At 34.4% G+C, this 18,469-nt stretch overlaps 1 protein-coding gene across 1 annotated transcript in view; it reads left to right on the top strand.

The window, feature by feature from the left end:
- Nucleotides 1-18,469, top strand: part of LOC148954759 (small G protein signaling modulator 1-like) — a 133,466-nt gene that overhangs the window by 85,322 nt on the left and 29,675 nt on the right. The window contains exons 3-5 of the mRNA XM_089086507.1: nt 7,800-7,950; nt 13,938-14,131; nt 18,162-18,286. Coding sequence (XP_088942633.1) covers nt 7,800-7,950; nt 13,938-14,131; nt 18,162-18,286 — 470 coding nt within the window. The remainder of the gene's footprint in view (nt 1-7,799; nt 7,951-13,937; nt 14,132-18,161; nt 18,287-18,469) is intronic.

An 18,469-nucleotide genomic window follows, 5' to 3' on the forward strand; every position in this document is an offset into this window, starting at 1 on the left:
AACCAATTGAAAATAATAGCGGTGATTATTAGGTTTTGGATTATAACATGGATAAAGTCATCAGTGCCTACAATACTTTTGAAAATCAAAAACCTGGACTAGAAAAATCGTTGGAAGAAAAAGAAGTTTTTGTTCCTACACTTGAGCAATTGAAAGATACAAAGCTTCGGCGTACTGTCTTTCAGAATGACAAAACACAAGTCGAGGCAAAAGAAGAAGTTTTGTTCCACCTCATGGATAATTAAAAAAAAAACAAAGGTTTGGCGACATTTGTTACATAATGGCAAAAGACAAGCCGAAGCAAAAGTTAAAGGTCCAATAAATAAATGTAATTTTACAAAAGCACTATCTATAATTTAAGGTCCATGTTGACGTCATGAAATCAAGAAAAGGCTCAAATTGTCTGCTTTTAGAAGACACGCGACAGTGAGAATCCATATAAAGAAGCCTGCCGTGTGCCGTGTGTCGGGACCCCTTACTATTGATAAATAAATATATATATATATATATATATATATATATATATATATATATATATATATATATATATATATATATATATATATATATATATATATATATATATATATATATATATATATATATATATATATATATATATACATGCATATATATGATAGTATATTTATATGTATATATATACTATCTTCTATATGTGAGTAATAATTGTGTATGTATGTATATAAGTATATATATGGGTTGCGACAACATCAATACGGGCGGCTAAAGCATAGGTCATAACTAAATTGTCTGAAGTAATCAAGATCCAAAAACATGTCAAAAGTAAAAATGAAGAGCAAAGAAACGGGCGGTTAGAAGACACGTGAAAACGACAATTAGAGCGTGTAAAAAATGAAAATGAAGAGCAAAGACACACGTGCTTAGAAGACATGCGACACCAAGCATGTGAGCTAGTCAAAAATGATAATGAAGAGCAAAGACACACACGATTCGAAGAAAGGTGGTGGCGTGACAAAAATGAAAATGAAGAGCAAAGACAAATGTGGTTAGAAGACACGCGACACCGAACATGTGACTAAGTCAAAAATAAAAATGAAGAGCAAATACACACGCGGCTAGGAAAACAGCGGTAGTGTGTCAAAAATAGAAATGAAGAGCAAAGACACACGTGGTTAGAAGACATGCTACACCGAGCTTGTAAGCAGGTCAAAAATGAAAATAAAGAGCAAAGGGAAACGCGGTTAAAAGACATGAGACACCGAACATGTGAGCGAGTCAATGAAAATCAATCTTGACAGCGATTATCAAAACGTGTCAAAATTGAAAATGGTTGCGATTACTATTGAGTTTGGGATTTGGACATGAATATGGTCATCAATGCCTTTCATACTATTTTAAAAAAAAACAAAGGTTTGGCAATATGCATTTCATAATGACGAAACAGAAGCCGAGGTAAACCGAACCAAACAAATTGAAAATGATAGCGATGATAATTGGGATTGGGATTTTGACATGGATAAGGTCATCAATGCCAACCATACCTTTGAAAATCAAAAACCTGGACTAGATAAATCGTCGGAAGAAAAAGAAGTTTTTGTCCCACCACCTGAACGATTAAAAGAAACAAAAGTTTGACGATATGTCTTTCACAATGACTAAAGACAAGCCGAGGCAAAAGTTAAAGGTACAATAAAAAAAAAGTAATTTTACAAAGGCACTACTTCTAATTTAAGGTACATTTGGACGCTATGGCATCAAGAAAAGGCTCAAGTTGTCTGCGTTTAGAAGAAAAGTAACAATGAGAATCCATTTATAGAAGCCTGCCGCGTTCCGACTGCCGGGGCCTGGCGGCTTCACCACCGGGCTCCTGTTACTATATATGTATGTATGTATGTATTTTGTGTGTGTGTTTCATGTTTATAGGCAGTATTTTTACTTCTACTTCTGATATTATTCGTGCGAACAACTTCCCTGATGAAGATAGTCTGTAGCCTATGAGTAAAGTCGTGACGAAATAGCCTTCTTGAGAAGGAAGTGAGGAGCGTTTATTTTGTTGGTTAGCTTTCATCGCTTCTTTTTTTTTCATTATTATTATACACGGCTTTTCTATCTTGAAATAAAGTCAAGCGATTTCTACATCATTTTAAGATGTAAAATACTATCAAACAGTTCGTAGTAACGAACTGTAAGTAAGGAGCGACCCGGCTCAATGGTAACCGAAACTCTAAAAAACGGAATTTTGATACCAATAGATACATCAAAAGAATCAGATTTTAATTTTGATTTCAAATCTATAAGTTTCATCAAGTTTAATTTGACCTATCAAAAGTTACGCGCCTGAGAAAATTTGGCTGATTTTCGAAAAAAGGGGAAAGACCCCCTAAAAGTTATGGAACCTTAATGAAAATCACACCATCATATTCAGCGTATCAGAGAACCCTACTGTAGAGGTTTCAAGCTCCTATCTACAAAAATGTGGAATTTTCCATTTTTTGCCAGAAGAAAGATCACGGGTGCGTGTTTGTTTGTTTTTTTGTTTTTTTTCCCAGGGGTGATCGTATCGACCCAGTGATCCTAGAATATCGTGGGAGGGCTCATTGGAATGGAAATTAAAAGTAATAGTGCCCTTTTTAAGTGACCAAAAAAATTGGAGGGCAACTGGGCCCCCTCCCACGCTCATTGTTTTCCCAAAGTCACCTGATTAAAATTTTGAGATAACCATTTTGTTCAGCATGTTCGAAAACATAATAAGTATGTCTTTTAGGATGACTTAATCCCCCTTAATTCCCGGGAGGAGGGCTGAAAGTTATGAACTTTACCCAATGCTAACATATAGTATTGGTTATTGGGAAGTGTACAGTACAGACGTTTTCAGGGGAGATTTTTCCTGGTAGTGGGGGAGGCCGGGCAGGAACGTACGCAGGGGGGGCCTTTGGGCCAACCCACCTCACCCCCCCCCCGAAATCTCACGATTTTTTTTCATTTTCCCATAATTTTCAGATTTTTCTCACAGAATAATGGGTTTGAAGGATTTGCCCCCCCCCCCGCGAAACAAATTGGGCCACCTCCCCCCCCCCGAATAAATTCCTGCGTACGTGCCTGGGGTCGGGGGTTATGTAGGAGAATCTTTCCATGAAGAAAGTTTTCATGGGGGGACATTGCTATGAAGGGGACGCCGGACTTCCCAGCATTATTTAAAAAAAGATCAGAAATTAAATATAAAAAAACAGGTTTTTCAACTGCAACAGCAGCAACATCAAAACTTTTAAACGAACAGAAAATATTACATATATGATTGGGTTCACCCCCTAGTCAATACCTCACTCTTTAAGCCAGAGATTTTTTAGTACTTTCATAAGAGCTATTTATTCTAATTAACGGCCTTTGTGATTAAGCGGTCAAGTTACGTATATTTATTACTAATAAAAACGTTCGTAAATAAAATGAAACAAGTTTTGAGAAAGCCATTTAACCAAATAAAAGTAAATTAATATGAAAATTTTGTTTTAATTATTCATGTACTGTGAGCCAAGATCAAAACCTGCATTTATTCAAAAACGTTCAAAAATTAAATAAAAAAAATTAGTTTTTTTAACGGAAAGTAAGGAGCGACATTAAAACTTAAAACGAACAGAAATTATTCCGTACATGAAAGGGGCTGTCCCCTCCTCAACGCCTTGCTCTTTACGCTAAAGTTTGACTTTCTCACAGCTCTATTATTTTAAACAATAAAAAACTTTAGCGTAAAGAGCGAGGCGTTGAGGAGGGGACAGCCCCTTTCATATACGGAATAATTTCTGTTCGTTTTAAGTGTTAATGTCGCTCCTTACTTTCAGTTAAAAAAACTTGTTTTTTTTATTTAATTATAATACTAAGACGGTGCTTTTAAGGTGTTTGATATTCTAACTTATTTCTGGTCAAATAAAGAAGATATCTTAATTATTATCTTAAATAAAATATTTTAATATTGTGAAATCGGAAAGTAAATAAGAAAATTACGGGGAAGAATAGAAATGTTTCTGTTCGGATTACTTCTTAGGTTTAGGATATTTTTGTTTTGTAAGAAAATTATGCTTTGTTTTTATTAAAGTACCAAGGACAGCAAGAATTAAATATGATTCTTTCAACTGGCCAACTGGAAAGTTACACAGCTATTTATATAATTGGAAATTTTAAAAATTGGGGGTTCCATTTTTAATGTAAAGACTCATATTTACAATTATCCAGTTTTAACGCTTAACAGACACCGAGTTAAAAAAAAAAAAAAAAAAAAAAAAAGGAATGTGTGTGAAGAGGCAGCAGGAAATGAGCAAAAAATTTATGGTTGCAGTAGCAAAAGACAAACACTACCTGTAATTGACAGTAGACTGGATAAAAAAAAACAGTGACTGAACGAGCAAAATGATGTAAGAATATAAATAGATATTACTAAAGAATAAATAAAAATTATGTAAGAATATGGACCTAACATCTTATTACCAAATACGAATTGATAAGAAATGTATATATAATTGAAATGTTAAAATCTAATATGCACATCGTTATGTTTATTACTAAGCTATTTAAGATTAGACGCTTCCTGTTGTTAGTTCATTTACTTGCTTCCAAGAACATCTTTCGAAAAGATCAATTATCATGTTTTGTTATATTTATCCCTGTAGTGTTTCAAGTTTAATCACGCATCAATATACTCCTTATTTACTTCTGATTCCGAAAGTATTACTTTCATACTTAATTTGCATCATGTAAAGCTCAAATATTAATGCTATTGTTTTGCTTCAGGCGCTAAGAAAAAAATTCCCAGGCATGACACTGTCAAACGTAAAATCATCTAGATCTATTCCAAATTTCATCACCCGTAATTTCCCAATCCCGCTTACCAGAATAGTCTGCTTTTTTAACTGAATATGCATTCTAATTTTATTAATCAATATTAGTAGGCTATATGCTTTTTCTTATTTCTTACAGGTATCTTTGACTAGCCCTGTAACCATCTTAACTACAGCAATGTTGGTTTAGTAAAGAATGACGTCTCAATTTTTTTTTTATTCAACTAAACGCCAATCAAATGTGCAATGATTGTCAATCTGTTGGATCTAAAGGACAAATTTCTTGCTTCAACACCCATCTCCTTTACCAATTTTTATTAGAAATGTTGACATTTTGCAATTTGTTTCAGCTAGAATTCTTATGAAGAAGTTAAAATTTATGACTTGAAAATGTGCTTGTGGGCCCCCCAAAACATAGCATGTTTTAATTTTAAAGAAGATAAAAAAACAATAACTTGAACCCTAAAAAATTGCTTAAAATTTCTTAGTAGTAATCTTAAAAGTGTCATTTAATTTTCAGTTTACCAGACTTTAAAGCAAAATTGAATTAAAAGTAAAAGCATTGAAGAAACATCTTCTCGAAATAAATTTTGTTTTTATAAAAATATTTTACAATTCTATTGACGATGTTTCAAAAGTTCAATTTATTTATCAGTTTTTTATATTCTTGAGTGAGATGGAATTTAACAGGATTCCAAATGTATTTTTTCTTAGAAATTGTTGGTTTTCCTTTTTTACTGGAAACTTGTTTAATTATCTGCTCTTTTCCCAATCATATGTGAAACAAAAATATTGTTCATCACAAATATGGTTTTCATTAAATGGTTAACAAGGCTTTATCCTGCGAGGTACTTAAGAGGGAAGGCACTCCAACGGGATATTTATTGGGATGTTTGTTTGTTTTAAGAATGGCTGTATATATGAATGTTTCTTTTTATTTCAGCATTTAAAATTCGTTTTTGTGAGTATTTAAAAATATTATTTTTAACTTAATAACAAAATAATATTGTGCAGAGTTATTTAGATAAAGTTTTCCTTTTTATAGGACAGAGGCACATAGTATTTGGCTGTGTTTTTAGCTGGAGTTTTTGCTAAATTGCCAAGAACTAAATTGGCTGAAAGTAATCATTCACATGTACTCTGAAAATAACAAAAAAGCAAAAAATAAAAACAAACAGGCTGTCATCAAACAGTTCGTGGTAACGAACTATAAGTAAGGAGAGACCCGGCTCAATGGTAACCGAAACTCTAGAAAACGGGATTTTGATACCCATAGATACATCAAAAGAATTAAATTTTAATGCTGATTTCAAATATACAAGTTTCGTCAAGTTTAGTCCTGCCCATCAAAAGTTACGCGCCTGAGAAAATTTGGTTGATTTTTAAAAAAGGAGAAAAGATCCCCTAAAAGCTATAGAGCCTTAATGAAAATCACACCATCATATTCAGCGTATCAATCACGGATGCGTGTTTTTTTTTTCCCAGGGGTGATCGTATCGACCCAGTGGTCCTAGAATATCGTGAGAGGCCTCATTGGAACAGAAGTTAAAAGTTCTAGTGCCCTTTTTAAGTGACAAAAAAAATAGAGGGCAACTAGGCCCCCCTCCAACGCTCATTTTTTTCCAAAGTCACCCAGTCAAAATTTTGAGACAGCCATTTTGTTCAGCATGGTCGAAAGTATGATAAATATGTCTTTTAGGATGACTTAATCCCCCGAAATCCCCTGGGGGAGGGCTGAAAGTTATGAACTTTACCCAATGTTAACATATAGTATTGGTTATTGGGAAGTATACTGACGTTTTCAGAGGGGATTTCTTCTGGTAGTGGGGAGGGGGTCTAGGGCTATGTGGGAGGATATTTCCATAAAGGATTTTTCATGGGGGAAGGGACATTGCTATGAAAGGGACGCCGGATTTCCCAGCATTATTTAAAAAAAGATCAGAAACTAAATATAAAAAAACAAGTTTTTCAACTGAAAGTAAGGAGTAACATCAAAACTTAAAACGAACAGAAAATATTACGTACATGATTCGGCTCACCCCTTGGCCAATACCTCGCTCTTTAAGCCAAAGATTTTTTAGTACTTTCATAAGATCTATTTATTCTAAATAACGGCCTTTGTGATTAAGAGTTCATTTTTAAAGAATTGGAACAAAATTCAAATTTTAGCTTAAGGAGTGAGGTATTGACTAGGGGGCGAACCCCCTAATATATGTATTAAAAATATATTAATATAGAAGTTCGTTACGTAAGTTAATTCGTAAGTTACGTATATTTAGTACTAATAAAAACGTTCGTAAATAAGATTAAACAAGTTTCGAGAAAGCCATTTAACCAAATAAAAGTAAAATCAATATGCAAATTTTTTTAATTATTCATGTACGGTGAGCCAAAATCAAAACCTGCATTAATTCAAAAACGTTCAAAAATTAAATAAGAACAAACAAGTTTTTTTAACTGAAAGTAAGGAACGACGTTAAAACTTAAAACGAACAGAAATTATTCCGTATATGAAAGGGGCTGTCCCCTCCTCAACGCCTCGGTCTTTACGATAAAGTTTGACTTTCTCGCAACTCTATTTTTTTTAAACAATAAAAAACTTTAGCGTAAAGAGCGACGCGTTTAGGAGGGGACAGCCCCTTTCATATACGGAATAATTTCTATTCGTTTTAAGTTATAACGTCGTTCCTTGCTTTCAGTTCAAAAAACTTTCTTTTTTTTCATTTAATAACATTTAATATTAGTTTCCTGGATATCGAATGTGTAGGTTAGTTTCTTATAATATCACAATGTAGTAAACTGACTCGGAAGAAACTACTAAAATATTTAATGACAGTACCCAAACAATTGAAAAAAAAAATCAAAAATGGAAAGTCCTAGCTGCTCATTCGGAAATCGCATATTTTTTATTTCAATTCTAACGCCTCTATTTAGAGCTCTGGTATTTCTACAAATATAACTATAGTAGTTGAAATTTTACAATTTCAGGTGTTTCAAGACCACAATCACCACAACAACGAACGTGATTTAACAGATGTCACAGAAGTTCTCAGTGGAACAGACGAGTTTTTTACTCCAGAAACAGATCGGAAGGCTAGTTCTGCATTTGCAGAGGATTTGAAGTCTGAAACTGCCCAAGGTTGTACAACCCTTCTTGCTAAGTAAAGGAAACAAGTTTCAAAAAGTTATAATTAATGGGATTTGAACCCATGATTTCTCGGTTAAATAGCTGAAGCTTCTACCCGTAATCTAAATCTCCTAAATCTACCATAGTCATTAGTAGGCTATTTAGCCAGTCAGGTAGTCCGTATGTTTTAAAAGAAGGTGTTAATGATTACACCAATTGTGAAAATGATCAGTTCTGTATGATATGATAAAAATTTGATTAACTTCAAAATGTATTTGGTAGGAGAGAATGTTCAGTGAAAATTTCATTGGGGAGTATGAGCCTAACACTGAGTCTGAAACTAAGAATGAAGTCAAAAGTAATTGATAAGGCTGGCAGTTTAAGCCAGTCCCTGTAGCCTTGTATAAATTATTATAGTAGATTTTATTAATTGTTGAATAATGGTACTAAGAATCCTTCATTTTTTGCATCAAAGCAAAAAAGGCAAACAACGCTAATAATACTACATTTCATTTTCTTATTTACCTTAGCTTTGATGCAGTACTCGGTTTTAGCTTCGAAATTACCTATATGCTGGAAGGCAAGAGGAGTTCCTTTTCTCTTTTAATCACCGTATATCTACTAATAAAAAGACGAATAAAGGAGAATACTGTTTGATATCTTATACACGAATTAGCACGTACGAATACACGAATTTTAAGCTTAAACACGAATTCACGAAGCTTAAACACGAATTCATACACAATAACACTCACTTTTAGTAACGCTTTCGAAGATTTTGAATCCTTATTTTCTTTGTTACACAGGGTTTTTTTTCAGGTTTTTCAGGTTCATACATTTTTATTAACAAAAAAACAACTCAATGTGACAACAAGTCGCACTAAAGCAAGAAGATGCTTTAAAAAGCGACCGGTTGGATATCATGCATGCCAAATCATCAAACCAATTAAAATTAAAAAAGGGGAAAACAATAATAATAACAGAAAATAATTATAAATACATAATGGCACAAAATATAAAAAAAAAATAAAAATAAAATATCTACAAAAAAAAAAAAAAAAAAGCCTTATATCGAACCATTAACACAACCAAATTCCTGAAAAGAAATGATTTTTAATACGGGTTTTAATTTGCGGCACACTTTCAGCTTGACGAACAGAATCTGGGAACGAATTCGAAACTGACGAGCCCAAGTGTCTGGTCACTTGACTCGTTCTCATTGTGCTCTGTGGCTCAGATACAAGACTATCCGCACTCCTAGTCGAATAAGCGTGATAAAACGAATTAGGCTTAAAAATATTCATAAGAAAATCTGGTGCAAGACCATTCAGACACTGAAATACAAATACTCCAATTTGATAACCCCTTATTTCACCAACCTTTAAAATTTTAAACTTTCTAAAAAGTGATTCAGTGCTATCAACACCCTGATCATACCTTCCAATCAACCTTATAGCCTTATTCTGCAGAACTTGAACTCTTCTAAAATTGCAACTAAAATTACTCGCCCAAATCAAACAACCATAATTTATATAAGGCGCTATTATGGAAAAATATAATAAAAGCAGAATTTTCAAAGGTAAAAAATTTTGAAAACGGTTCAGAACTCCAAGGCCACGCTCCAGCTTGCATGCTATGATGTCGCAGAGTTTTCTCCAACTCAAGTTTCGATCCAGGATGAATCCCAGACATCGGATCTCTTCAACTTGTGATAGCGGTAGGCCATTGTAAATAATGACACCAGGGAGAGTGGGAGCAGAACCAGTCCTCGTAAACATCATAAAATTAGTTTTTGATGCATTGACGCTAAGTAGGCTAGCACAAACAAATTCATGTAGGCCATCCAGCGCCTTATTAGCCTTGAACAAGAGCTCTTGCAGCGACTTTGCTGCAATCACTAAAGCCGTGTCGTCAGCAAAAGAAGTAACTGAAGCTCCGGGAATGTAGAATCTCATTGTGTCTACACCAATTAATACTTTGTGCTTGCGTCATGATTTTTACATTGTGCCCGTAAGTGGTATTAAAACAAACACATATTGAGGGAATTGGTAATTGACTGGCGAGTGTGCAGGGAAATACTAGGATCTGGGCTGTAAATTTGTCAAAACAAGCAAACTTCATAAAAATTGAGGGGAAATGAAGGTAAGCCTCCCCTTAAATCTTAAATCCTCTAGGGCTGGGAGTGACAAGGAGGGAGTCTATAAGACACAAGATATCTCGAAGATAAGCTGCAGTCTTGACGTCCTCCCACTGTGGCTGGTGAGACAGCTCTGCACTCCTCATGTCCCGGTCACACTGCTTTCTTAACTGCTGTGGAGGGGACATTCATACACTGTATTTAGGGGGTTAACCCTCTGGCATACGCAGGACTTGGCCAAAATGCCTTCGTCTCCTGCGTTTTTAAGTTTTGCTAATAAATGGCTAACCGTTTTGTCATCAGAATCTCAAATTGAAGCATATGATATGCTTAGTACTTTTTAAGGCATAGTTTTCAAAAACTAGGACAGGTTTTTCTTGCTGGAAGTTTAGTATCCAAAATTCAATAGCATAGATGAGGATGGACACCACGTAATATTCAGGAGCTGAAGCTTCCAGTTTATAGAAAAATTACTACCTATACCAGACACGATTCAACTTGTTAACATCCGATATCACTTACACCATTCTCCTCATGATATGGCTATTGAAGCCGAATCAAGTTGGCTATTCCACCATCATACTTGATCGATCTCCTGAGATACCTCAAGTTCTTGACTTCATCAACTAATTTGTATTTTTACTTATTATAAGCATAGATTCTAAGATGAGATTTATTCATCATGAAATGCACATACAAAATTACATTTTACTATTCCCCCAAAGGCTCATTGGCCTGTATTCAGTTGTGGTATTGCTGTTTATCCAGCCAACTTTCAGTGCTATTCCTACATTTCCGACCTTTTCGTCTGCAATGTTGAGTACCAGCTGTAATCACCCTTTCCCATCTTCAAGAAGAACAACCGTCACCCGCAAAATTCAGGTCTGAAATCTTACGGATACTAATCTTCATACCAAACCCCGAAGAAAGCCGCAGAATGTAACACGTTCCAATCCACATAGGAGCGGGATAAGACACCTTCCTGTTTGTCGCTAATCTCCGCAAGTCTCCATTATTTGTACTTGCGTGAGAATCGCTATTTTTATAGAATCTGATTATTATTTTGAGTTGTTTACGAAGTGTTCTATTTTAATTCAAAATCAAAAGGCTTTTAGAACTCGACAGAGAGCATATATAGCTTTTTGTTCTGCCCTCTGGGATTTTTCAACGTCAGTTTAAAAATGAAAATAAGATCAGAGCAAAATCAATGCAATGTAATGTAGTATACTTAATAAAGTAAATGAACTAGCAATCCCACCGTTTCGGCCTACACTTAAAGTTTTTGTCTGTTAATGGCTGGTAGCTCAACAATATTTGATATGGCATGCGCTTTGTTAGTTTATTAAATTAAAAAAAAGACGTTTTTTTAACTGAAACTATGGAACGACATTAAAACTTAAAACGAATAGAAATTATTCCGTATATGAAAGGGGCTGTCCCCTCCTCAATACCTCGCTCTTTCACATACGGAATAATTTCTGTTCGTTTTAAGTTATAATGTCTCGCCTTGTTTTCAGTTAAAAAAACTTGTTTTTTTATTTAATTTCTTAACGTTTTTGAATTAATGCAGTTTTGATTTTGGCTCACCGTACATGAATAATTAAAGCAAAGTTTGCACATTAATTTTACTTTTTTTTGGCAAAATGGATTTCTCGAAATTTTGTTCTGACGTAACTTACGAAATAACTTACGTAACGAATTTCTATATTCATATGTTTTATAATGTATATTAGGGAGTTTGCTCCCTAGTCAGTACCTTGCTCTTTCTGCTAAAGTTCAAATTTTATTTGAATCACAAACCCCTGAATCACAAAGGCTGGTTAATTAGACTAGTTAGTTCTTTTGAAAGTACTAATAAAAACTTAGCGTAAACGGCGAGGTGCTGACTAGGGGGGAAACCCCCTCATATATGTAACCATTTCTGTTCGTTTTAAGTGCTGATTTTGCTCCGTACTTTCAGTTGAAAAAAACTTGTTTTATATAATAAATTTCTTATCGTTTTTTAAATAATGCTGAGAAATCTAGCACCCCTTTCATAGAAATGTCCCTGCCCCCATGGAAACATCCTCCATGGAAGGATCCTCACCCGTAACCCCCTCCTCCGGCACCCCTTCCCACCAGGAAAAAACCCCTCTTGAAACATCCTTATACTTCCCCTGAACCAATACTATATATAAACAATAGGCAAAGTTCATAACTTGCTGCCCTTTCCCTGGGATTTGTCGGGGATTAAGTCATCCTCAAAGATATATTTCCTAGATTTTCGACTATGCTGAAAAAAAAATATTCTGAATCTCAAAATTTTGATTGGGTGACTTTGGAGAAAAACGAGCGTGGGAGGTGGCCAAGTTGCCCTTCAATTTTTTGGTCACTTAAAAAGGGCACTAGAACTTTTAATTTCCGTTCAAATGAGCCCTCTTACGATATTCTAGGACCACTGGATCGATACGATTACCCCTGGAAAAAAAAAAAAAGGAAACAAACAAACCAACAAACAAATAAACAAGCATCCATGGTCTTTCTTCTGACAGAAAATGCAAAATTCCACGTTTTTGCAGATAAGAGCTTGAAAATTCCGGATTAGGGTTCTCTAATGCGGTGAATCCGATGGTGTCATTTTCATTAAGGTTCTATGACTTTTAGGGGTGTTTCCCCTTTTTCTGAAAATAAGGCAAATTTTCCCAGGCACGTAACCTTTAATGGGTAAACTTAATGAAACTTGTATATTTGAAATTAGCATAAAATCTGATTTTATTGATGTATCTATGGATATCGAAATTCCGGTTTTTAGAGTTTCAGTTACTATTGAGCCGGGTCGCTCCTTACTTACAGTTCGGTACCACGAACTGTTTGAAAAGCATTTGCTTGTTTTTTATAGAACTTCTGTCAGATGTCCCACTTCTCGTAAGCTTTAATGCTCACCAACAGTGCGCTGCATCCTTTATGCAGCATCATTTTCTGTGCGCTGCTGTATAATTGTTCTCTATCCATTTTCAGTTACTAAAAGTTACTATCTCACAATCTGTAAGTAAGGGATCAATCAAAGGTTACTGTGAATTGATTTTGTGATCTACTTGAAAGGAAATCGTTTATAGATTGCTTATTTTGGACTAATTCTACAATCATCGGCAATTCCCTTACATCCACATGGCTTGTGAAAAATGTTCAGAAACTGGTTGATTGAAGTAAGAATTTGTTAGCTTAAAGAGATTTATTTGGTCTTCTGATACAACTTATGTCTGATTGCTATTTTTTTCTACCAGTTTGTAAGACTTGTGAAATTGAGCATTGTACTAGTTATACCAAGTGATTATGGAAATTAATGTATTGTAGTTAAGTAACTATTTAAATTTAAGTGTTGTGAATGTTGCAAAAACCGTCGGCATGTAAAATGACCTAAGAATAGTCTTAGCCACTTTTAACTAATCTTATATCAAACAATAAGCTGCAAGAAGAATGTGGTTCGATTCAATTTTCTAGGGCTATAATGAAAGAATGATTAAGATGCCTAGGTCACATCTTACAAATGAAGGATAATAGACTGCTGAAGATTGTGGTTTTTGCACAAGTCAAATAAAAAATAAATCGTCACCGAATTGGATGAGACGAGACCATAAGGAAAAATTTGAATTTCATGAGGGGGGGAGGTAAAGAGTGAATATTTCAATAAATTGGAGTGGAGGAAGAAAGTTCGCAGCTGTGTTGACCTCAGGTATTAGTAGAGATAGTATTATAACGACTAGAGCCTAGCTTCTTTTTTTAGGAACTCTAAATAAGATTTAAGTAACAGTTCATGTCAACTAATTTCTAAAACCTATTAAAAGAGAATTAATTATAAATTCCTTGTTTTTACTAATTTTAGAATCATCATCGTCCGCAATTCCTATACACCTGGAAAGGAAGGCTAGTGAACGGAATATCCACAAATTCGAATCAAGGGACGAAGATGATACACATGATAAACTTACAGTAGATGAGATACAAGATGTTTTCAGTATTGAATCTAGATCAAGTTGCATATCTCCAGCTAGTTCCTCTCACGGTGGTGTATATTCCGTGAGTTATTATTTTACATTCGTCCTAGTTATTTGTATTTTAGGATACTATTTCGATCATCCAATAGGAAATATTTTAATGTTTATATTTGAATAATAGAGCAAATCAAACAGACATCTGATTTAAAGCCTAAGTTTCCAAATAATTCAAATGCATAAAGGGTCTGGAAAAATAATTTTGTCGTCATGAAATTTTATCCAACATCCAGAACGTACTTACTCTCCGAGTTCCATTGATGTTTAGGGGAACGTCTTGTAGCCATTTCTATTGGTAGAGAATCTCTACCAATCTCTACTAGAGATGAGCCTGGACCCAAAATAACCATCGAAATATTACTCCATATGTAAATGATTCTGCAGACAACACTAACTTGATAATTATGACTAAAATGAAATGGAAATATTGAAAAAATGGGTAAAAGAATTTATAAGAAAGGGAATCTCGCAAAAAATAAACCTAGATATATTAACGAAAAAGTACGAGAAAGAACCACAAATGCTATATAAAAATAAAAACGGAAGAAGTTCACACGTTAAAAATTATAATTGTTGTTTTTGAACAAGTCAGATTCATCCTATGGAATGTGAGTGTCTTTCATTTTGCTTAATCATTTTCATTTTTGTTTAATCTACTTTATTCTTTCCTTTTATTCTGCGTTGATAAAGGCTTCCAGATGCAAAGCGCAACAATTTAGACTTCAGTTACCATTTGTACAAAAAATTTTTACTTTAAAAAGTTCACCATCTTATTAAAAATTTTACCCATTTTTCAGTATTTTTCATTTCATTTTAGTTACTTTCTGAATACATTTGGCAATCGAAGTGCTCAATACAGCCTTTCCATTGTTTTTTTCGTATGCGCCTTACATTTATCTTTCCTTCTAAGTGGATTTCCTAAAATTATTGGGGTCATAATGTGACATGCCCAGGCAGTACAGATTTGTGGTTAGTTCTGTTGGTTTTAAGCTTGACTTGACTAATTGCTGCAATTTTTGTTGTTCTACTTATTCGTCCAGAGTAATATTTGTTAGTTTCAGCATGGCTATTCATTTTTAGTTTTGTTCGTTTTAGATTTCATTAGATTATATATTACTTTGTTTCTACTCTGGTTAGGTTTTCACGTCGCAATTTACTTTCGTTTTAAAATGTTTTTGGAGAAAATTTCCTTTAAGTTACATCTTGCTCTGTTTTTAATTGACATATAATTCTCATGCGGTAATTGTTTGAATATTTTTAATTTTTTCGATGTCTCATATAGGACTAAAGATAATAATAAGGACTAAAGATGTCTCATATCAAGACCCACACAATACTCTCACAAATTTACATAACCATAAAAATTTTGTTTTGTTAGCCCTTTACTCGTCCTTGCCCCTTCCTGCTTTTCAACAGTGCTGTTCTTCTCTTAAAACTTCATCGTTGAAATTTTATTTTGTTAGCCCTTTACTCATCCTTGCCCCTTCTTCTTTCCAACATTACTGTTATTCTCTTAAAACTTCATCGTTAAAATTTTATTTTGTTAGCCCTTTACTCCTCCTTGCCCCTTCCTGCTTTCCAACAATACTGTTCTTCTCTTAAAACTTCATCGTTAAAATTTGATTTTGTTAGCCCTTTACTCATCCTTGCCCCTTCCTCCTTTCCAACAATACTGTTTTTCTCTTAAAACTTCATCGTTAAAACTTGATTTTGTTAGCCCTTTACTCATCCTTGCCCCTTTCTGCTTTCCAACAATACTGTTCTTCTCTTAAAACTTCATCATTACTGCAGTGTCTGAAGAATATACCTGACATTTTCTTTCTTCTGAAATACTTGCCAAAACAGTTTGCTGAACTGCATTCAAAGGGAGGAATATAAGGGCAATGTATATTCAATCACACTTTTATCCCCCAGCCTATATTACCCTGCTGATCTTTTCTTTAAGGAAAGCACGGCAAAGGTTTTTTTTCAATTACTTCTAGAGTTTGCAGATATTAGGTACGATCCTTTGGAGTGACAGTGACTTTCACTCTCTTTATCAATAATTCAGTCCTCGCTTCGAACCTTTCACCTGAACTAATCTGGAACGTTTTCTACAGTGCCATTACCTCTCTCTAAAACATTACGGCTTTTCTTCTAATAGTTTTAATTTCTAGTCTAACTTTCCTTCATAACAATACTTCTTCTACCAACAATTTTTTTATTCATTCCACCTGCTTTTAAGTTCAAATCTCACTAATTTTATGTTTCAATGTCTTTAGAATTCTCAAATTATCGTCATACGGTTTATTGACGCAACAACTACTAAGCTGTTACAACTGTTCCTGAATTACTCCCTTCTATTAGCTGTCCTCTCAGACTCATATGTTTTTCTTATGCAAATCAGGCTTGTACAACATAAGCAGACGCGTAGTCAGCCAGATGCAGACCCTGTTCCTCACTTTTATCTCCAACTAGACTGGAACGTCTAATACGAAGCCATTCTCTCCCTTAACAAGATTGAGCTCACGGATTTCATTTTAAATATCCTCAAATTCTGATCAGAAGATTTATTACAAATGCCTGGTAAGTTACAACTTACCAGGCATTACAAATGCATTACAAATGCAACTTACCAGGCATTGCAAATGCCTGGTAAGTTGCAATTCTTCCTGAATCCTTCCTTCCTTTAGCTGTCTCTCCGCTCCAAATATTTTTTTATGCAAACCAGCTGCATACGACATAAGTAGCGAAAATGCAGAATTAACCTTGTCAAGGCAGGCTGTTGTACTTATTAAAATACATAAGTACTTATTAAAGTACTTATAAAATTACAACACTAATGGATGAAGGATTTCATTTTTAAAAACGTTCTTCTGTAGCTTCAATTTTGTTATATTATTCCATCATGTTGTTATACTGTTATATTCTCTATTTTATTAAATGTGTTATGTTTAGTTATATGTTTCATTTTATTTATTTTTATTCATGTGCCTCCAATCCAAAATTATAGAATTCGCTAAAATTCAAAACTTAATGTCTGCCCAAAAACTTGGTTTTGTGATAAGGAATCTCCTCTGATCAGGGCCGTCCGTGGTTGGGGTGGGAGGATGTCATAAGGAAAGATTTAAGGGAAGTGGGAACTTCCTGGGAGGGGATAAAGATGGAGGCTTTGAGTCGATTGGTATGGAGGAGTAGCGTGCGTAGCTGGGTTGGCCTCAAGTGGCTTGGTGCTGCGGTGAGTTGTCAGTAGTTTAGAATCTCCTGTGATCGAGTTGTCAGTAGTTTAGAATCTCCTGTTGTCTTGACACTGCAATTCCAAAGGCAGACTCAGAATTTTTCAATCTACTAAGGGCTCTCAAAAAAATCATATCATACAGGAGGGGGGGGCAGATATAATTGGTTGTTCACAGCCAAAACTTAGTAGAGGAATACTAGAATGACCAAACCGAGTCCATCAGAAAACGAAGTGAAAAAAGATGGGATGAAAATGGACTTCAGAGAGCTTCTTAAAGCAACTCCGTGCCTAATTTGTTTTTCCTGTTTTTAAGGCAAGTCATTTTTTTATAATTGAGGATTTAATTTCGCAAACATTTTTGTGTTACAGTGGTAGCTAGCAACCTAGTAAGAGCGATCACGTCCCTTAGTAATAAGTAAAATAACCCATAACTTCTAAAAAATACAGTCAGATCAAAACAAGAAGTACACTATTAGAACCACGTTGTCCGAAGCCCCCTTTATAAGAAACTTACCCTCCCTTGCCTTGAACAACAAGGGAAATATATTGGCTTGAAAATCAATAAAAGTGGCTGAAACCACAATATTCTGCATATATAATATCTTCTTCTTTTTTTTTTTCTTGCTTTTCTTCAGAAAGCGGGACACTGGAACATCGTAGAGAGCTGTTTAACGGATTATTTTAAAGGAAATTGCCATATCTAGTGCCTTTTGTATTAAAAAAAAAGTTAAATATTATAATCAAGGACTCAAAAATGCAGAGACTAGATTTTGGTGGAGGAAATCTGATATATATTTCTTTGTACTTGCCTGTGTAAAACCTTATTTTTCCATTTCAGCTTGAGTTGCTTGAGCAGTTTGGATTAAATATACACAGAATAGATAAAGACGTTCAACGATGTGACAGAAACTATTGGTACTTCACGACAGCAAACTTGGATAAACTCAGAAATATTATGTGCACGTAAGTCCCTTTTTTAACATTCACTAGTTATTGCACTTCAATTTAATAGGGGCAAAGAGCCAGAGGCCAAGGTGTGAGAATTTTTTCTGTGAAGTCATTTATGTTAAGAAGCCTATTTTGTTAAGGAAAATTTAGTTTCATGTTTAGTGGCTCCAATGGAAAATGCTAGGAAAGCAGACCAAA

This window comes from Artemia sp. Qi Xiang Cuo, chromosome 3, assembly GCF_049724085.1.
Source record: "Artemia sp. Qi Xiang Cuo chromosome 3, ASM4972408v1, whole genome shotgun sequence".
Classification (NCBI taxonomy): Eukaryota; Metazoa; Arthropoda; class Branchiopoda; order Anostraca; family Artemiidae; genus Artemia; species Artemia sp. Qi Xiang Cuo.